At 44.8% G+C, this 21,792-nt stretch overlaps 1 protein-coding gene across 1 annotated transcript in view; it reads left to right on the top strand.

The window, feature by feature from the left end:
* The window catches only part of ARHGAP35 (Rho GTPase activating protein 35), a 96,166-nt gene extending 77,024 nt beyond the window's left edge, over positions 1-19,142 (top strand). Inside the window, exons 4-7 of the mRNA XM_035120790.3 lie at positions 8,360-8,437; positions 8,885-9,016; positions 12,155-12,260; positions 13,411-19,142. Of these exons, the coding sequence (XP_034976681.1) occupies positions 8,360-8,437; positions 8,885-9,016; positions 12,155-12,260; positions 13,411-13,774 (680 nt within the window). The 3' untranslated portion in view covers positions 13,775-19,142. The remainder of the gene's footprint in view (positions 1-8,359; positions 8,438-8,884; positions 9,017-12,154; positions 12,261-13,410) is intronic.
* The last annotated feature ends 2,650 nt before the right edge of the window (positions 19,143-21,792 follow it).

Here is a 21,792-nt window from a genome sequence, read left to right as displayed (position 1 = left end):
GTCCTATTTGTACTCCTGCATATTAACATGCCATTTCCAAACTTAAATCACAATCTCCACGTGCTTCCTACTCCATTTTGCTGTCAAAAGAGGCACAAAAGAATCTTAAGAAATAATTACGTCAAGTGATGTTCCAGGTGTGGTGAGAGATTTCCACTTTCCTTTCCTCCTAAACCTAAGAATGTTATGGCGCAGCTGGCTGTGTACAAAATGACTCCATAAATTAGAAGAGCTGCAGCATCTGGTCCTTAGGCCTGCGCCTCTCAAGACTGTCACATCAGACCACATAGATAACGTGTCTGCTGGTGGTGAAAGCCAGTGGCTTACTGCCAGCAAGACACACTTCCTGGTTACAGAGATTTCTATTGCCAGTTACCCAGTGAAGGATGCAAGCTTCGTCTGACACCTTTTCTCAGTATTGAATCTAATCTGAGAATGTGTGAAGTATAGACAACCCTTGGATATGCTGTGGCAGAAGATAAATGGTTCGAAGTTCAGAGCATCAGAAATACTGACGGTCAGGAGAGCTTATTCTGTGGTTCTCATTTGAGATAAGGTTGCAACCACAGAACCTTGGATCTTAGATTTAAACAGGTTGTTGTTGTTGCCATCCACCTGTCTCAGGAGGCAATAAAAGAGTGCATATTTGTCGGATAAGTCAAATCGTTGGAGAGTTACAGCACCTGCTGCGGCTGTAGAGACTGATATAGGGTTTTATATGTGTTTTATGATATATGTGTTTTATTACAGGTGGGGCAGATGAAGGTGTCTGGTTTTGATGATACAGTTGCACCATGGGATTTCTTCTCTTTGTGCTCCTCCCAGCGGTCATTCATCCTCTGGTCACTGTTGTGGATACACAACCTGACTGTCTCCAGGCACTGTGATTGACTGCATGGGATACCTATCTGGCAGAGTTAGTGTTGCCAGCCTTCATGTTATGTTTGCAGACTTCGTAATATAGAGTTGGTCTGCCAACAGGCCTAGTTCCTGAAGCCAGCTCCCCATAGAGCACATACATGGGGATCCTGTCATCTTCCATCTTAATCTTCAAGAGTCTGCATTCAATATATCCAAAGCACCGTAATCTTGGTTGCTCTTTCCGGTTATGAAATTTATTTTTAAAAATGTAATGGTTGAAGTCATAAAGATCCCCATAGATGCGTCCAAGAGCTTATGCGCCTGCCCTGGGGCACTTGAGTGCTTCCATTCTAATTGCAGTAGCTTGTGCTCTAGGGGAAGTGCTCTGCATGGTCCCTCCAGCTTTATAGAGCATACTTTATGGTGGGGGTGGGGTATAATCTGCTTGAATTGGAGGAGGGATAGGAGACCTAGAGCAGCTTAGTGACCTCCAGATGTTTGAGACTACAGTTCCCCTCAACCCCAACCAGCATGGGCAGAAATCAGGGATGATGAGAGACATAGTCCAAAATATCCAGAGGGTACCAGGTTAGGAAAGGTTAATGTAGAGCAGCCTTCATTTATTTGTTTGTTTTAATGATGACAAAGTCAAAAGAAAAAGAAAAAAGCAGGAGTAAGTGCAATAAGTACAACTATAAAATTACACATGGGGTATAAGAATGCACTGATCCTTCTGATTTCATCTCTGCCTGAGGGTTATTTCTTAAATATAGTACAATGCAGTCACATGGGTGGTGAATCCCTTCAAAATATGATTTGGTGGTGTTTGTAAACAGGCAAGGCGTCTTTCTTTTTTCATACTTCGTTCATTCTACAAAGAGTCATTGCAGTTGAAGGACAAGCTCTGGACAGAAAGAAGCACTCAAGGAGGGCAGAGAACACGAACTGGTGAAGGTGTGGTCTGGGGAGAGTCCTGAGGGCCAGATAGAAAGGCCTGGCCAGACATCCCCCACCCCTACTCTAACATGATCTTACGTGCTAAATGTCTGGGCAGGTGGATTTGTTGGAATAGAACTTGAGCAAGACTGGGTATTGTGGATTTTGAGGTATCATTCTCCATTCGATCAAGAATAGTGGAAAGAAAGAGCCCACAGTTCCAAGAAACACACTTTATGTGCCCCTTCCACAACAGAAGACTGTTGACTATTCTATTACAGCTTTACCTTGGATATCCCTGATGAATAAGTTGTGTGGGTTTGCATAGGGAACATTGGGGAATCTACAAGAGCATTAAAGGTAAAAAGGGTAAAGGGGCCCCTGACCATCAGGTCCAGTCGTGTCCGTCTCTGGGGTTGCGGCGCTCATCTCGCTCTATAGGCCGAGGGAGCCGGCGTTTGTCCACAGACAGCTTCCGGGTCATGTGGCCAGCATGACAAAGCTGCTTCTGGCGAACCAGAGCAGCGCACGGAAACGCCGTTTACCTTCCCGCCGGAGCGGTCCCTATTTATCTACTTGCACTTTGATGTGCTTTCGAACTGCTAGGTGAGCAGGAGCTGGGACCGAGCAACGGGAGCTCACCCCGTTGCAGGGATTTGAACCGCCGACCTTCTGATCAGCAAGTCCTAGACTCTGTGCTTTAACCCACGGCGACCCAGGTGGCGCTGTGGTTAAACCACTGAGCCTAGGGCTTGCTGATCAGAAGGTCGGCGGTTCGAATCCCTGTGACGGGGTGAGCTCCCGTTGCTTGGTCCCAGCTCCTGCCAACCTAGCAGTTCGAAAGCACGTCAAAATGCAAGTAGATAAATAGGAACTGCTACAGCGGGAAGGTAAACGGCAATTCCATGTGCTGCTCTGGTTTGCCAGAAGCGGCTTTGTCATGCTGGCCACATGACCTGGAAGCTATACGCCGGCTCCCTCGGCCAATAATGCGAGATGAGCGCGCAACCCCAGAGTTGGTCACAAGAGCATTAGCTATAATTTATTATGCCAGGTGTTTTGTTGTTGTTGTTGTTGTTGTTGTTGTTTAGTTGTGTCCGACTCTTCGTGACCCCATGGACCAGAGCACGCCAGGCACTCCTGTCTTGCACTGCCTCCCGCAGTTTGGTCAAACTCGTGTTCGTAGCTTCGAGAACACTGTCCAACCATCTTGTCCTCTGTCGTCCCCTTCTCCTAGTGCCCTCAATCTTTCCCAACATCAGGGTCTTTTCCAAGGATTTTTCTCTTCTCATGAGGTGGCCAAAGTATTGGAGCCTCAGCTTCACGATCTGTCCTTCCAGGGAGCACTCAGGGCTGATTTCCTTAAGAATGGATAGGTTTGATCTTCTTGCAGTCCATGGGACTCTCAAGAGTCTCCTCCAGCACCACAATTCAAAAGCATCAATTCTTCGGCGATCAGCCTTCTTTATGGTCCAGCTCTCACTTCCATACATCACTACTGGGAAAACCATAGCTTTAACTATACGGACCTTTGTCGGCAAGGTGATGTCTCTGCTTTTTAAGATGCTGTCTAGGTTTGTCATTGCTTTTCTCCCAAGAAGCAGGCGTCTTTTAATTTCGTGACTGCTGTCACCATCTGCAGTGATCAAGGAGCCCAAGAAAGTAAAATCTCTCACTGCCTCCATTTCTTCCCCTTCTATTTGCCAGGAGGTGATGGGACCAGTGGCCATGATCTTGGTTTTTTTGATGTTGAGCTTCAGACCATATTTTGCGCTCTCCTCTTTCACCCTCATTAAAAGGTTCTTTAATTCCTCCTCGCTTTCTGCCATCAAGGTTGTGTCATCTGCATATCTGAGGTTGTTGAATTTTCTTCCGACAATCTTAATTCCGGCTTGGGATTCATCTAGTCCAGCCTTTTGCATGATGAATTCTGCATATAAGTTAAATAAGCTGGGAGACAATATACAACCTTGTCGTACTCCTTTCCCAATTTTGAACCAATCAGTTGTTCCATATCCAGTTCTAACTGTAGCTTCTTGTCCCACATAGAGATTTCTCAGGAGACAGATGAGGTGATCAGGCACTCCCATTTCTTTAAGAACTTGCCATAGTTTGCTGTGGTCGACACAGTCAAAGGCTTTTGCATAGTCAATGAAGCAGAAGTAGACGTTTTTCTGGAACTCTCTAGCTTTCTCCATAATCCAGCGCATGTTTGCTATTTGGTCTCTGGTTCCTCTGCCCTTTCGAAATCCAGCTTGCACTTCTGGGAGTTCTCGGTCCACATACTGCCTAAGCCTGCCTTGTAGAATTTTAAGCATAACCTTGCTAGCGTGTGAAATGAGCGCAATTGTGCGGTAGTTGGAGCATTCTTTGGCACTGCCCTTCTTTGGAATTGGGATGTAGACTGATCTTCTCCAATCCTCTGGCCATTGCTGAGTTTTCCAAACTTGCTGCCATATTGGGTGTAGCACCTTAACAGCATCATTTTTTAAAATTTTAAAGTGTTTTAATGTGTTTTATAGTGTTTCTATAGTTGCAAGAAAATGACTGTTGAGTCTATAAACACAGCATTAAGTTCGTATTTGGAGAAATCTGTTGCTGTTGCTGTTAAATAGTTTAAGAAGACTCTAGCCCATCTCCTTGAAAAAAGAGATCCATGGTGACAATGTGTACCTAGGTTTTCCCAAGCTAGTAGAGAAATCCCTAAAGCACAGATACTTTTCTCAGCCTCTGAAATTCTGTCTCCCTTGAGGAACTTTGGGCAAGCGCTCAGCCCTTACACCTTCTGGTTACTCTGAAGTGCCTTCAGTATTTATATTTGTTATATCTAGAAGTGCAGCTGTGACAGGTAGCAATGTGTTCCTGGGATTTTTGTGGGCCTGGAGACTTGGGTTTCTGCTGCCAGTTGAGTTCTAAAATACTGAAAATACAAAAGTGAAGATCTAGTCATCTACTCCTTATCCAGCCGGGTGCATTTTCTCATAAAATTTCTCAGCTATGAACCTAGTATCTTTTTAACATACTGTATAGGATTAAGAGTTTTCCGACCATTCCAAGTCTTCTTACCCTCTTCCTGTTCTGCGTATAACAAATTTGATCATCCCCACATTTAGATTTATTCATAGCTGAACAAAAATTGCAAAACTGTTTTGCTATCCTGTGGGGGAGACTTTTATTTTCAGTTGAGTTTCTGAAAATCCTGGTGGGAAGGTTGCTTGTGGCTGCAACTGGAATATTGAATCTCAAATTGCTAGGCTACTGACAATGAATGATCAGAGGTCACAAGCCAATAGTGAAGAAAGTTGACCTCTGAATCAGTGGATAAGCCAGACATGTTAGCCCTATTCAGACAAAATTGTACTTGTAGTGTGGGTATGTATGTCTGTGCAATATATATAATTTGACTCCACCCAGATGGAGGTAGGCAATTGATGAAAAATGAAGGGTTGGAGCTGGTCTTAGTCATGCTTAGAATTAGACCCATTGACATCCAGGGGACTAAGTCTGGATCCAACCCAATATTAGCATCTATTTCTCCCCGCATTTAGCAGTTAACCTAATATCCTTACTTCTCTTGTTTGGTAAATAGCAGTTCTGAGCATCTTCAATTTCATGCAGTGGTACCCTGTTTCCCCTATTTTAAGACGTAGCCATAAAATAAGCCATAGCAGGATTTTTAAGCATTCAAGGAATATAAGCCATCCCCCAAAATAAGACATAGTGATAGGCACAGCAGCAATGCCGGCCGCGGCAGGAGGAGGAGGGAAAAAATAAGACATCCCCTGAAAATAAGCCATAGTGTTTTGGTTTTTTATAGGAAAAATAAATATAAGATGGTGTCTTATTTTCGGAGAAACACGGTACTAGCAGAAAGATGTGTGAGAGCCAAAGGGCACATTCTTAAAAGCAACTGCATGATGGGGCTCCAAAGTAGAAATGAGCAGTGATGTTAGGGGAAGGAGAAGATTAACAACCCCACGCCATTTCCCTTATCAGAATTTCCCCCTTTCCCCAGGTGCTGTTGCCCCCACTGGGTCCCGTTCAGATTTCCCTGCTTCCAAGTAAAAGTGAAAGATTGAGAAACTGGGTCACAGATTGCCTGCAAAATGTGTCATTTTGGTCCCTAGAGAGTGGAACAAGGGCTGCAGTTGCCATTTCAACTGCTTGCATGTGCTAGACCTACTTTTGAGTTGGGCTTGGTGTGGTTTGATGTTCTCAAATATACCTGGCAGCCCATGCTTTGCTGTTTGCGTTCTGCAAAGTCACTGCTCGTTCTTCCTTTCTTTGTTTTGGCACATACACAAGCCTATTATATTAGCTCACATGTTAGTGTATGAATCCTGCCTACTTTTGCGTGTGACCGGGTGGGTGTAAAACAGGATTTTGTAACATAAACATGGAAGTGGATTGCAGGAAATATTGAGCCTGTTATTAAACACTGCTTCTTTTCTGTGTGTTGAGCGCCTTCTACAATCGCCTTGCGTTGATCTTGGTTTGCTGTATGGTTTGTTAGCTGTCTCTGGCTTTTGCCTCTCCTCTCAACTCAGTGGTGATTGATGTCTTGCTGTTGCTGCCTGTGTGTAACTGATCGTGGAGAGAAGGAATAGAGCGAATGCGTTTCCATGAGAATCTCTCTTAACATTTCAGGAAGGGGTGGGTGGGCAGAAGGACGCAGCATTAATTGGGTGTTTATTGTAAAGCCATCTTGCAGACCTTTCTGCCCCAAGGTGTGTCTTGTTTGCTATGTACACCTTCGCATAGCCTGACTCTTACGGACAAAAATTGCTGTCATGTCTCATTTTGATCGCTTTGTGTAGTGCGAGTACATCATATTTCCGCAGCACCCATGTCCCCTCCACAGAAACGAGGCTAGCTTTGTTCGGTGTGGTGCATCAGGGAGCATTTGGGGTCAAGCTTGCTAACTAGAGCGCAGAGCTTGCAGAGGCTTAATGACTGCGTTAGGGCGTTCAAACAGCCCTTCATGTCTCTTTCTGGTTCTTTTCTTCTCCTCCTAGTTTACACACTTGCCTTTTGATTTTCTGCGGGGTGGGGGGTGGGCACCACGTAGGAAAATGGAACCAGCAACCATCGTGGGCTGTTGCTTAACTAGCTCCCTTTTGTCGCAGAGAGGCGTTAATGGTGCGCTCTGAGACGTCCTAATGACAAGGATCCACAAAGCAGCTGCAAGTAATGTAGCAATATGTGGTGTGTCTTGGGATGCACAACCGAACTGGAGGAGCCTAGGAGTTCCTGTTGATGGAGCCTTTGCTGTGCAGTGTGGCCACACTCAAGTCTAGGAGTTTAAGTGGGAAGGGGGGAAATGATTTGAGAAATGCTGTTGCATTTTATTCTAGTGAAGCTGGCTCAAAAGATAGTCATGCCTGAGGCAGGAAATTTCTGAATGGCACAACCCACTAGAAGCTCATTTGTGCAAGCATTTGCAGAATCTCCCACTCAGCTGTCCTTAATGGCACCCTCCTGTGGTGCAGTGGGTCAGTGCATCTGGCTGTTACCCAGAAGGTTGGTGGTTCAAGCCCACTGAGGACGGCTGTGGGTGCAGAATTCCTGCATTGCAGTGGGTTGGTCTAGATGACCCTCGGGGTCCCTTCCAACTCCAAAATTCTATTATTCTACTCAGATGTCACCTTACCTTGCCTGTGAGGGCTGCTTCTGAGCAGGCAGAACAGGTACTTTGCGTGTTTAATCTATCCTGCATTGTCCATTGACAAGTTTGTTTGGATTCCAGGCAGTGGGAAGACAAATGGCAGCAGTGGCAGCTGCTACTTTCCCTCTCCCCATCCATGGGCACAGTGGCTCTTTTGTTCCAGGCTTGGAATTATACAGCCCTCTGGGTTGGCCCATTAACCCAGTTTCCCTCCCTGATGAGGTGAATTGCTTTCTATGAAATGAGGTCCCTATACAGGCAGCCTCTGTAGCAATTAAGAGCTTTTAAGCTGTGCGATTGATGACCTGTGCTCTGAATAAATCCTCTTCACTCCAGATTCAGATTACGGTAATAGATGGGAAATTTTTAGATTTTCTTGCACAGAGTTCTGTTCATTATATTTGTCTTGTTTTTCTTGAAAGTGGTTCTCATAACATCACTTTTTAAGATGTTAGAGCTGCTTGGGGTGTGACAAGGGAAGAGTAGAAAGGGAGATTGTGCAGACCACAATTCTAGCTCTTTTTTCTTCTTCCTTGCATTGTGTGTAGAGTTCTGTTACTTCTGGAATTCTACCCGTACCTTCCTTTTAACAAATTATTGTACTGAGAGAAAATAAAAGGCATCTGTGTTGTGTGCCCCATCTGACATGTTCCTTATGTTTATATCCCCCCCCCTTTTCCATTATGGAACCCAAGGTGGTGTACATGTGATCTCCAACCAGGCACTAGACATATTCCGGACTCTTCAGCAAGGGGGAGGCCTCATGTGGCTGGGGTGCATTTGCACAATTTTATTTTCTTGAGGGAAACATTTTCTATTCCTCAACACATTTCTTCTCTGTTGAATGTTGCCTTTAGGTCCACATTTTTGATCCAGCGCAATTTTTTTCTCTTTCAGGGTTGGGTACTGAAGGTATCTATCGGGTGAGTGGAAACAAGTCTGAGATGGAAAGTTTACAGCGGCAGTTTGATCAAGGTAAGTCTTGTCCATTTTCTTTTATGTGGGATGGAGCAAAGCATCTTAGAACTATGCTTATGTGTGTTTCTGGATCTCTGCACAACATGCAGAGGAATGCAAGTCTCTGTGTTTATTCTCCTAGTCATATGGTTGCAAATCTAAAATGTTAAGTGGTGTGCCGTCATTGACTATCACAACAGTACCTGAGTTTGTGTGCACTCAATACGCAGTTGCTGGAAGTTCTAGATGTCTCACCTAGTCCAAGTCCTAACCTACGAACACAGATAAATGTATCTCTGCTGTACTACACTAGTTGACATAATTCCCAGGTAAGTAGTCTCGCAATACCAAGGACCATCCTCTTTCACTAATTAATTGATCTGATACTTGTAACAAATCTCAGAAATGTGTGCGCCTCTGTGGCAGCACTTTGCAAGGTGTAACCATTAAATTTGCTCCTTGTAGATCACAATCTGGACCTTGTAGAGAAGGACTTCACTGTGAATGCCGTAGCTGGAGCCATGAAGAGCTTTTTCTCAGAACTGCCTGACCCTTTGGTACCTTACAACATGCAGAATGAACTGGTGGAGGCCCACAGTGAGTACGCAACAGTTGGTGATGAAAAGCACTGTTTTCCCCGTATTAGAAAGCCTTTTAATCTTCCTCCACATTTCTCACTTAGCGTCAGATTTGGCATTCCTTCTGTTTGGGAACCCATGTTCATAGCTGCTGACTCATGTGCACAGGTTTTAATTCCATATTTCTCCATCTTATTTCACTTCTGTGATGTTGCCAACATCATGGGTGTTTATGGCAAGTGTGATAGGAAATGGTTCTGAAGACTCTTGCTGTCCTATTTATGCATCCTTTTTGCTCACCAGTCTTCTATTCTTTAGACTGTGATGTATTATGGGATGCTCTTGTTAATAAAATATTGGCAATACTTAATAGGCTGCCACCTTAAAAGGGAGGGGAAAATCACAGATGATGCGGGGAAAAGACTCAGGGTCTACATTTTAAGAAACTAGGCTGATGGAGTTGCAGAATTTCCTTTGAGTTTAAGTCCTGTACCTCCCAGTGCAGTGAGTACAAAATCCTTGGAGGACCACTCTTGACTGCTGCACTCTGATGCCATCAGTGAGTGTGCTATTTAAAAACTAATTTCTCTTTCATGTTCCTATTTCATAATCAGGTGTAATGCTGTGGTTCTTTCTGAGTTGCATGCACAAATTATGCTTTTTTCGGGGGGGGGGGGTAGTGGATCGGCTTTAAACTTGACCAAAATATTTTTTTTCTCCTGAAGAACTATAGTTCACTATTTCTGACAGAGCTATTTAAAATATTTCCTTTTAAAAGAATGCTTGCTCCCTAAGGGGATTTAGTGAATTGATGTGAGCCTTGCCATGGCGACATCTAGAGTGAGAAAATAAAATAGCATGGAAGAGTTCCATTGTGTGTGTGAATGCCTAAAGCAGCACCTTATGGATTTCTTTCCCTTTTTTACCATTCTTAAGAAGAAATGGCTGTCACTTGATTTTTGTCACATATCCGTTTACACAAGGGGTGGCTCTCCGGATGTGTTGGGACTCCAACTCCCATCAGACCCTGCAGCCAGCATGGGCAGTGGTCAGGGACAATAGGAGTAGTAGTGCAACAACATCTGGAGGGACACAGGTTTCACATCCCTGGTTTGCACTGATTTAAAACCTGAGGTGTGGTAGCTGTATTTTAGACACTGCGTGAAGGGCTTCAGAGCAGAAAGGCAACAACTCTGAAATGAGGAGCTAATCCACATATAAATTCTCCTGTGCGTGCCCCTTTGAGATGAGTGGTATATTTCAAAAATTGACCCCACCCCAAAAATAGCCTGCCTGATGAATGCCTTTTCAAGACTATTTGGAACATTTTGATAACACGATAAAATGAGCTTGCTGGGACATTTGGTAGCCTGCTTTGAACATGTTTGGGAATAGCAGGATGTACGTTATTTAAACCTTTTAGCACATATATAAGCCTTTGCTAATATTGTTAAGGTCAGCAATTGTATGGATTGAGGTAGCAGGTGTGTCACAGGTCTCTACTGGATGTGTTCATTGGTGTAAATAGTGGCCTATGACTGTATTTCGCTATAAAAATATGAATTAAGTTTCCATAACATGGATGCCTTCTGACTGGATGATTCCACGTGACAAAAACAGATATTTCTACCCTATTTGGTTCTGTTTCACAACATGCTCGGTTAATTAACAACACACTTTGAAGCAAATTGGCTCAGCTATTAAGTGTCCAACCCAGAGTGGTTTTCACAGTAGAACCATCAAATACAGTAATAAAAAAAAACAATGCAGTAATAAACAAGCAGTTTAACAAATACAGTTAAAACCCACATGATACAAAATGAGCAAAAAGTGTGCAAAATTCAACAATTGATCAAAGCATGCCTCAGCACCAGATTAGTAAGCTAACAATACGTATGTGCATTCTAGAGGTGTTTCCCTCATTTGAATTTAACACAAGCAAAGCCTGGGCAATCCCGCATGGCTTCCCACTGCAGAGATTTCTCTTGTGAAATCAGGTTTAACATAGAGCTGCTCTTCTGATTTTTTTAAAAAAGTGGGGTAGAAAAAGCCACAAGACCGAAGAGTCACATTTCCGTCACATAAATACTTTGAAAAGCAACTTTGTGCTTCTGCAGGACTCAGTTTGGTGCAAATCTAAGACACTGCCTTGGGTCTGAAATGTTTCTTCTGTCCATTTCAGACGTGGTCAGTTTGGGAAAGACTTTGTACTGAGCTTGCTTTAGTCTGTCGGAAGTAGTGTGAGGTTTGGGGCCCTTTGTTTTAGAAGTAATTCCCAGAGGATTTCTGAGAGATGGTGTTTGCCCCTTTCTTATTGTGGCATTGTGATGTATAAAAGTAATAATATTCTCTTTTCAAGTAAATTGCTCGGCTGTTAGATTTACCCCTGTGATGCTTGCATATCATAAGAGAACCAAGGCCTTTGTAGGAAAGTTTGCTACCTGTGTAGGAGATTGACATACTTATGATTCCACAATGGAAACCAAACAGGAAGCAGAGATTTTCTTACTAGTATTTGGATCTTGAAGGAAAACATTAAAAAAGATTGACCTGTCAAACGGTTTAATGTTAAAAGAGTCTCTCTTTAGAATAGGAATGAGTATTAGCCCTGTGGGCCTTGGTTAATACCCTGATTATTTCATCTTTCATTTCTTTCTTTTTTTTAAAAAAAATGTAAGTTTCTAGCCTTAGTTTCTAGAGCTGCTTATAAACTGAGGCAATGAGAAGGAACATCAGCTTCATTGTATTTTAACTCCCCAGCAGTTATCAGCCCCAAATATGAATAACTTTGTTCAAACTTAATATGAAGATAGCAATTGCAAATGGAGACTGTTGCAGAAGAAATGCAACTTGGCATAACTGAATGTGGTCTGGTACCTGTCATGGTAAAATAAAAGGAAATTATTTTAATGACCTGCAAATCAGCTGTGATCCTCTACCATGAATCCCTCTGCGCTCTTTGGGTTTGATGGATACAAAGGACTGTTGGGTGCCTTGGTGGTAGTGGTGGTTGGGTTTGTGGGATTTGTTTTCCTGCATTTACTCCTTAAACATCAGTTGCAGGCTTTTTGAGTTTGCATTTGGATAGTTGGAGATCATGAATGCCTGCTCGCACCTTGTAAAATTGTGAATTCTGGTCTGTTTCCCCTTTAAACAGAGATCAATGACAGAGAGCAGAAGTTGCATGCACTTAAAGAGGTGCTGAAGAAATTTCCCAAGGAGAACTATGAGGTCTTCAAATACGTTATCTCTCACTTGAGCAAGTATGTTCAACGCATGTTTTTTCTGTCCCTCTGAGATTGAAGTGGGGGGGGGGGGTCTCACCTTAGTTTTAGCTGTTGGTTTCTTAACAAGCACTGGAGCTGTGTAAAGCTAATGTTGGGTCATTTCACAGCCACAATGGGGCAGTGGAGCCTGCCTGAAGAGAATCTGTTCCCTGACGTTTCTCCCAATTAAGCAAGCCTCCATTTATCAGGGGTCTCATTAAGTTTGGTAAATCCTGCTCCTCCAGAAATTGGCAGCCGTGCTCTGGCAGAGGTTGTATTAGGCCTGCTGTCTCCCCAGTTTCATTAGCCATGGCCAGGGGGCATTTGCTGCTTTTCAGAGGTCATATTCACAAGGCTGCACTCTTAAGAGCCCCAGTTAATGAGCCCAAATCACCACCAGCCCTTTGGTTCGGTTCTCACAGCCACTGATATAGATTGTCGTGGCCCTATAACACTTGAAGGTGTGTTCTTGGCAGCGCTCTTGACAGCTCACTAGTTCGGGGAAAACAAGATGACTAAAGGATTTTGAGGTTTTCTGCTCTTCTTGTATAGCTTTGAGTGTATCTTTGGAGTCCTGTTTTAATCTAAGAGTGTTTCAGTTCTGGGTGCATTAACCTGGAGTGATTTTGTATTGAGCCCTGTTCTACTCTTAGAAAGAAAGGAGGCAAAATAATCTCATTGTCATTTTTTTTAAACCGTTCTGACTGGCATGAGTAAAAAGTAATTCATGTTTAGGACCCTCTTAGTTTGCCAGCTGCAGCAAATCTACCTGTCACCTTCAACCAACCCTGTCTCATCTCTCCCCCTGCCCCTGCATTGCTCCAATAACTGTCCCTCCTGTCCACACTTCTTGCTGCTGTGTTTTCCTTGCCTTCCTATATATGTGCAGTAATATAAGAGCATAACTGAGATACCAGGAGACACACATGCAGCCGGGAAGACAGTTGTCCTGCAGCAGCAGGCTGGGTCGAGAGTTAGCCTGCCCCACAACTAGCCCCTGATGTGCGCAGCTGCCACCTAGACCCTTCTGTCCCTGCTTCAGGAAGCGTAGAGTGTGCCTTCCGCTTTGCATAGTAGCCCACAGCTCCCCTGTGGTTTTGAGCAGGCCTTGCTAACCTTGTGTGGTGGTGTCTCCCGTGTCTTGCAGAGTAAGCCACAACAACAAAACCAACCTGATGACAAGCGAAAACCTCTCCATCTGCTTCTGGCCTACCTTGATGAGGCCCGACTTCAGCACCATGGATGCTCTCACTGCTACTCGTATTTATCAGACAATCATAGAACTCTTCATCCATCAATGCCCTTTCTTTTTCTACAATCGGCCCATCATTGAGCCTCCTGGAGCCATGCCCAGCTCTCCCTCCGCCATTCCTGCCAGCACGCCTTTCCTGTCCTCCACACCTGTGATGGCCCAGCCGTCCCCTCCACAGACTCCTCCTCCCCCCTCGCCGCAGTCTCCCCTCCAGCCCCTTCTTGCCCCACAGCTTCAGGCTGAGCAGCACACACTGTGAACCTTGGGCACAAGAGGACATCGAGGTCTCCTCCTGTTCTTTCACGCGGAACAGAGACTGGAAACTCAACCCCGTCATCTGTCGCCCTCCCCCCCTCCCCCTCCCCTGCCACTTGGTTGCAAAATTCAGCTGGGCAAACTTCAGCGGCCTGATAGGGCAGGGGCGAGCTGGAGTATTGGACACATGTGACGCCTTGGTTCTGCCTCAGTGCCTGGCACGGAAGGGCCTGCTGCGTCAAGGATGACATCAGACATTCCTTTGAGCAGGAGGGGTCCGGACCTCGCTTTGAATGCTGGATCTGATCAGTTCCGACCGGAGCAAACCTGTGGAACTCACGTGAACACTGCCACGATCAGCTGGGTGGGTGGCTTTGGATGAGTGTTTGGGGATTTCTCCTGTGCACAGACAGAGAAGACCTGCTAGAGCCTGGCGAGTTGTGGAGCCCCCACCTCCAAACACATTCCACGAGCTGCAACCAAGGGCCTGTTCTGCACTGCTGGGCACCTCCTCACCTCTTTGGGGGAGACCACCATTTCACCTTAGACCAACTCTCACCATCCCAGCATAGCTGCTCAGAAGGTCTGGACCAACACATCTGAAAGAGAGGCTTTTTATGTTTTGGCAAAGGTGGAATGTAAATTTCTCCTGACTTTAAAGTATCGGCCAATCGTAAAGGGGGAAGGAACTAACCTTGAAAACAAACAAATGACGAGGAACATTAGAAGAAATGAAAACATCTCCACCATCCACTGGTTGGGTTGTTTTTAATCTGGCAAAGTAGTAGTTTGGGACAATGGCTCCTTTTTACTTGAGCAGAGAATTTGTGTGTGGCAGAGGCTCCCTGGCAAGGTGGGGTGAGGGCAGTCCAGGTTTGGTCTGGCTGGTTCTGCTGTCTTTATTTGACAAATCATTAACATATCTCTCACACTACAAACACACCCACACTTTTCCGCCTCACGCAAAATATTGGTGTTTGCACTTAATTGAAGGGAGAGTGTGAGGCAAGGGCATGTGTGTGTGTGTGTGTGTTTGTCTTTTGCAAACACAAACGATGATGTGCTGTCTGACTTGGGATTTAATTCCTCTAGAACACTATGTTGACAGAAACACTGTTGTTAATCTTTGTGCGCGAGTGTATGTGGGCCGTATGGGGTTGGGAGCAAGTGGTGTGGCTAGAACAATGGTGTTTTTTTTTTAAAAAAAATGTTGCTGGTGGAAACATTTTAAAGGATAAAAGCTGGTGCAGGAATGAAGTGGAGGGAAGTGCAAATGAATTTCACCCCCCTGTCCAAACCCAGAGTCAGAGGAGGCAGGCTAACAGAAGAAAGCCCTCCACTGCGGTCTCCTGGAGTGGCTGGTCCAGTCACTCCTTGGGGGTTCAGTTCACTAATTTCTGCGGTTTGCTGCCATTATAAAGGTGGCTTGAGGAGTGACCGCGCCACAGGATAGTAGGATAAATCTGACGGCAGGTTCTTAAAACCTTCAGGCACAACTTTGAATCACTAGAATTAGCTGCCTTTCCAGCATCCCTGAAATGGCCACGAGTCACTATCGCCATGCCTGGAGCCTGGACCTTCGTTGTAGGCTGTCACTGAGCTGCTTCTGCCCCCTCCCTTCCTCTCTCCATGCAGTGTGTGTGTCTCTCTGCCCTGGCTCTGCTGTTTGGTGCATCCTGACTCCGTGCACGGCCCCTTGCCCTTTTCCCACACCTGGAGCCACAGTATGCTCATATCAACCCTTAAACCTGTGGTCTTTTCCTAGCCGGAGTGCATGTTGGGCATGCAGTGCCCCCCGGCTTTGCTACTGTGTGACCTCGGCTTCTTTCCTTGCATCGTGGGAGTGGGGGCATTGTGCAAGGAAGAGGCAAGAAGTGAAACCACTAGGGATAACCAATCAATATTTCCTGTGCAGGCACCATTGAGATGAATGGTGGCTGTACATCAGCAGTGCCTGGTAAACTGTCCTGTAGAGTGTGTGTGTGTGTGTGTGTGTGTATGTATGCGCGCGCATTTGTGGGGCGGGGGAGAGGGAGGAATCTACTTGGTAACAGGGCAGTTTTAACTGGAGTTTCCACGGTACCCCGGGAGGTCACAAGGGAGCAATCCCCTATGCCACCCTTTCTGTCTCTTCGCACTTTAAAGCAGAACCTGTGGTTTATTGCTAGTTTTAGCATTTCAAGGATGTTTGTGTTAATTTCAGTAGGATGGGGAGAGAAACCCCAGTCCTCCCCAATTTTTTTTTTAAAAAACCAACCCTCCACCTTTATCCCGCCTCTTTCCGGCATCCAGAGCCCAATCTTCAGCAAACTGTCTCTCTCCTATAAATAAGCTGAATTATGTACTCCTTATTTTAGAACCACATTTAAAATTTGTATCTATGTCAGGATTGTGTGCTTGAAAGCATCCCTTGTGAGCATTCCTTACAAGTTTTTTTTTTAATATTCTCATGCGTTAATGAAGCTTTTGTGTAAATAACAAACTCTTTTTGGTTTGTTTAGACTGTTAAAAGGAAAGCAGACTATTTTGCCATCCTTTATGCATGCAAAACCTTAAAGAAAAATCCCACAGGGAGGAGGGGGATGGAAGGGCTGGGAAAGATCCCCTCCAACCTTCCACCTTGCTTCGGCCGTGTTTTGCTGTGAGCTGTGAGCGTTGGGTGAGCTTTGACTTGTTGCAACTAATAATGTAGGCTTTCTACCTGGGACAGGTTGGTGATTTCTGCTGCGTATGCAGTGTGTTTTCCTGTGCCTTCTCTTAGGGCCTAATGCCAAACACCTCTGTCTGAAGGACCTCTTATTAACAGCTCTTTAGATTCAGGGTGCTCTTCCTTGCTATCTTGATCAATGAAGGGGGGCTTAACCTGCCTCAAACCCCATCGCTTTGCTGCACCTTGAAACTTCCGATACAGCCTCATTATTGCTTTCTGCTGCAGGATGATACCCACATGCTGTTGCTTTGTGAAGACAGCAGCACACACAAAATTGGACGGGGCAGGCACAAAGGTTGCAGTGTCCTGATTGGTGCTCTACTGTTGTTGATCTGGCCTTGTGATTCCACCCTCATTTGCTGCTCTCGAAAGGGGAAAGGGGCACAGTAAGAAGAGTTGTGCTTTTTCCCGATCCTGCCCCTTCCTCAGAATGTGTCATGTAGCAGGGAGAAATGCCCATCATTCTTTTCGGGCGATGGTGGCTTCCCCATAGGATTTACCATTCCACAATCCACAAGGTTTCTTGTCATATTAAAAGTCTGCTGGAGAAGCAAAGTTGGTGGTGCAGCCCAGTGGGAGGCATGTAGACTGCAGAACCAAGAGGCCATTTTTTAAAACGTCCCTGGGGAGGGTCAGACCAGGCAGCCCCTGCTGATCTACCCAGCAAAGTGCTTCACATGTTGTCATTTCTCTTTTAGAGATAAGTGACATCCAGTTCCCACTCAAACTACCTGTGTAAGTCTCTTTGGTTACAAGTGACGGGTTTGGGGTTTGTTTGTTTTTTGACTGGTTATAACTTGCTAAAAGACTTGAGATCTATCCCCAACACCCCATTTTGCCTAAGCTGTGCCATTTCCTTTGCACGCATTAGTGCCCCACTTCGGTGTCCAGCATCATGTCACGTGTGCGCAAATATTCCCAGCTTTTTCTGCAGTTGAGACTACATGCGTGCTTGGGCTGTCATACAGGCAAGGAGGAGCAGTCACGAAAGGATTGGGAGTCTGTAGGGGCATTTTCAGCCGCAGTCTTGGTAAATCCAGCTTTCTCTGACAGCATTCTGCCCAAGGCTGCAAAATACTGTCCCATGCCTCCTGAAGCCCTCTTCTTTCTTCCCAAGCCTGTTGCTCTCTGGATTGCAACCTCCGTGCCAATCAGCCAGGCAGGCTGGGGACTGATGGGAGCTGCTGCTCAAAACCCCCAGAGGGTGCTGGGCCAGGGAACGTTGCTCTGAAATGTTCGCCTGCCCTAATTGGAGGGTTTCCGTGGAAACTCACCGGGATCTGCTTTGGAAGGCCACACTTTTGGTGCCAAAGGTTACCCCGTTGTATCCCTTCTCTCTCTCTCTCCCCCCCCCCCCCCCCGGGAGAGAGGATTGCTGGGCTTTGCTGTTCTATGATTATTTTAAGCGGGAGACAAGCGGCAAATTTTTTGTGCCACTCGACCTTCATTTCAAAACACACACAAACACTAGATCCAGCTGCTCCTGTGGTTGAAATGACAAACATTTCAAGGCTGCCAAGGCTCTGCTATCAGCTAACTTGCATGTGCATTTTTATTTTTATTTTTACATTCGCTAAAGGAACCCCACTGGGGAATTCTTTTTTGTTCTTAATTGCTTGTCCGGATCTTTCCCTTCTTAACTTTTGTGACTCAGCAGCCAATGTTCTAAGCCTGACTTAGCGTTTTTGTACACCTGGTCTTGGTTTCTCCTCCTCAGTTTCTGATGCCTGGCCGGTGGGATATGCTTTGGTCTGCAGACAAAACAGTGACCCCCAGCAACCCACAACATCTGTCTCTGTCTAAAACTCTGAATAGTCTTTTGTAGAGGTTCAGGGGAGGAGAGGAGCACTGCTCCCCCACTGCCTCTATCATAGGTCCTAGTTTAACTGTTAGGTTTAACTCTCCCCACCCCTTGTTCCGTAAAATCGAAATACGATAGAAATATTGTATTTTTAAATGTAGTTTAAGGCAGGGCATAAGTTATTGTTTAAATAAATAAAAAAACTCCCCCACCCCCATGTACATTAAAAAAAGCCCGATTTGTTTCTCAAATTGTATGGGAATTAAACTTGTCCTGAAAAGTTGGGTTTAGTTTCTGCACTCAGCTTATATAACCCCCCCCCCCCCCGGTACTTGTATTTTCACATGTAAAATTACCTCTATATATGTTGAATTAACAATTTTTTGGAATCAGAAGAGGAAGGAAAAAAATATATTAATGGTAATAAAATGTGTAGTAGTTCCAGCTAAGTATGTGCCCAAAACACTCTTCACAGAAACAAACAAGAAATACTGAAAGATCTGTATGTAAAGAAAAGTATAATGCTTATTTCTCTGTATTTTTAGGAGCCTAACAACATCCTTTAGTTATTGGTGATAGAATATTTCCTTTTTATGCTTCTTTTAAAAGACATTCTTAACAATTTGTGGTTCTTTTTCCCCAGGCCAATCCAATTAGTGCATGATAATGTTGAAAGCTCTGGGCAAAAAAAAGTAAAAGTAAAAAAAGAAGGCCCTTTTTCTGCTGAGTTTAAAGAAAAAAATCATGTATTTGCTACAGAGTATTGTATGTGTCTCAATGGGAATGGTGTAAAAACTTAAAGGCCTTATGTGATATGTATCATAGTTAATAAACCAATCTTGTAAAAAAAGAAGAAGAAAATACTCCCTCCAAACCATGTCTCTCGGCAGGCACCCATATACACATGCAGGCACACAACATCACATGCATGCATCCTTTGTTTTGCTCCTGCCTCTTTGTCTCTTGCGGAGAAAATGTTTCTAGCTGCAAGCTGTCTTTCGGCACAGTAGGGGAACCTTTGCGTTTGCAGAGAGGGGATGGCAGCATTGAATACAGCAAATGGTTTATAAGGCATCCAAAGGAGGAAATATCAACTCCTGGCAAAGGAACAGGTTTCAGCCACCTTCCTTTGTTTGATCCCACCAACCCCTTCTATTGAACTGGGTGGTCCTGGTTTAAACGTGGATCTGCTAGATGCATGTCTATGTGGCAGTGTGCTGTTTAGAGGGCCAATGGTAAGCCTCTGCTCTCGTATCATTCCCAGAAGAGTGCTGAAATTTGCACTCTTGATTCATCCTGCAGAGAACTGCAGCTTCCGTTCGTTAAACTATAAGACATGGGTATATAGCCGTCATGGTTGTAAACTAAAGGAAAGGTGCTGTTTGCAATTCTGCCCCGAAGGAGATTCATTCAGAGCTTAAATTGCTTAGCTACGATTACTTTTCTGGAATTGTGGAGATGGAGGAGGAATTGAACTCCTACCCACTCTGATCTCTTGGCTAACATAAGCGCCATCTATTACCGGTAACAAGTTCCTGTGTGTTGTGGGAAGTCAACCAAGGATTGACAAAAGTTAGCACCAAATACCCGCACAGAAAATCATTGAGGTTCCAAACTCAGTTTCTAATTGTTTGAGGCTGCTGTCTGTTGAGCTGGAGAAAAGATGTTGCTCACTGTCTAGACCAGCGTTTCTCAATCTTGGGCGCCTAGGTGTTGTTGGACTACAACTCCCATCATCCCTAGCTAGCAGGGATGGTGGGAGTTGTAGTCCAGCAACACCTGGGGACTCAAGGTTGAGAAAGTATGGTCTAGAGTCTCGGTTTTGGGTTTTAAAAGCAAATGTCAGACCCAAGAGTAAATGCTACAGACCAAGCACCTTTGTTAAACCGCTTAGAGGTTTTACTTACAATTTAGCGCTATACAAATTCTGTTGAACAAGTGACAGATAATTTGCAGCCTGTTTGATGATCCTGGATGCGTAAACACTGAAGCGTGCCTGAACCAAAGCCTATTTGCTTTCTTCTACCCAAAAGGTAGCAGGTGTGGGTGTGAATCCTACATTTGAGGGCTAAACCAGCCTGTGATGCCCAGCAGAGAACTATTTCAGGAGCGGAGGCTGGATATGCAACAGTTTTCACTGTCAAAGAGGAGTGGCATAAGCAATGCCCTCTAGCCATAAACATCCAGAGCTAGATCCTGCCCAGGAAGGGATATTTGGCATGCAGAGCACCTCTTGCACTAAGCTTATCTCCACTAGGAAGGCAGATAGCATCCCAGGCATGTCAATGTGAGGCTCAGCTGTTTCTCCCAACACTCAACTACTGTAAGCTTTACTCAAGAGTAGGCCCAGAGAAATTAATGAGCATGACTAAGACCCATTAATTCCAGTAGGTCTGCTTGAGTAAAACTTAGTTGAATAACCCACCCCCAAACCTCTGATTCTGCTGCTACTAGCCCTGGGCCCCTGAAGTGCTTGTTTCTATAATGTACGTAGAATATCCTGAAGTGTATGGTTCTTTTGAAAAGGACCTGTGTTTTGACACCCATAACTGGGAAGGCTGTTTTGGGTTCCTGGGGGTTTGGTGTAGATTGTTCCTACAAGGCTAAGTTGGGGCTGGCGCCCTTTTAAAAAGAATTGAAAAGCTCTACTTATTTGAAGCATTTTTACTTCCCTCTATAGTCAAAGAGATGCTTACAGGTCAATACAAAAACAAAGGCGGACCCTGTCTTCAGTCTAAAAGGCACAACACAAAAGGAAAAGGGGAGGGGGAGGGAGGAGGAAAAGAAGCAAACTCAGCCATCAGTTCTTAAAGTGACGGAGCTTTTGTGCAGACCAGCTGGGATGGAAACTGGTTCAAGGAGAAGAGCCAAACAGCTGAGGGTGTGGCCTGCTTCCCTTGTCCCTCTGTCAATTGCAGGTGGCCGATTTAAGTTTCCTATGCAGTGTTCTGTGCTGGCAGCTGTTTCTGCTTAGCAAGAAGATGTCTCTTAGGAGGTTGAGCTCTTCCTGTGAACACTGAACAAGTTCTTCTGATGGCTTCCTTCACTCCTTGCCTGGTGAGTATTCTGTAATGCAAGTGCTGCCCCCTAGTGCTCAGCATACAGCATCTGTCGCATACAGGAATCGAACCTGCAACCTTGGCATTATTAGCACCACCCTTTAACCAACTGAGCTATCCAGGATGGACTAGGGTAGTGTAACTAGTAATTCCTCTGTCTTGGGCCAGCTGCCTCTTCGATATCTCATCTTCCCAACTGTACCCTATGTATCGTGATTTAAGTTTATTATGTCGTCCCAGGGCAGGTTGTAACAACTTACAAGAGTCTGCATTAAAAATGTTTAAAGCAAATGACGGTCACAGGAAAAAGTCAGGCAATTCAACTGTCGAGAAAACTTGCATTTAGGGGTTGAAGCCTGTTTTTATGGTTCCTCATCGCTTATTAAATATTTTTTCGCTGAGTGGTTTGTTTAAGGACAGGTGACTAATCACTTAATTGATTGCACATTTAG

The sequence above is a fragment of the Zootoca vivipara genome, chromosome 6 (assembly GCF_965207765.1).
Source record: "Zootoca vivipara chromosome 6, rZooViv2.hap1.1, whole genome shotgun sequence".
Taxonomy (NCBI): Eukaryota; Metazoa; Chordata; class Lepidosauria; order Squamata; family Lacertidae; genus Zootoca; species Zootoca vivipara.
The sequence above is the reverse complement of the archived record's forward strand: the minus strand, read 5'-3'. Positions and strand labels throughout refer to the sequence as shown.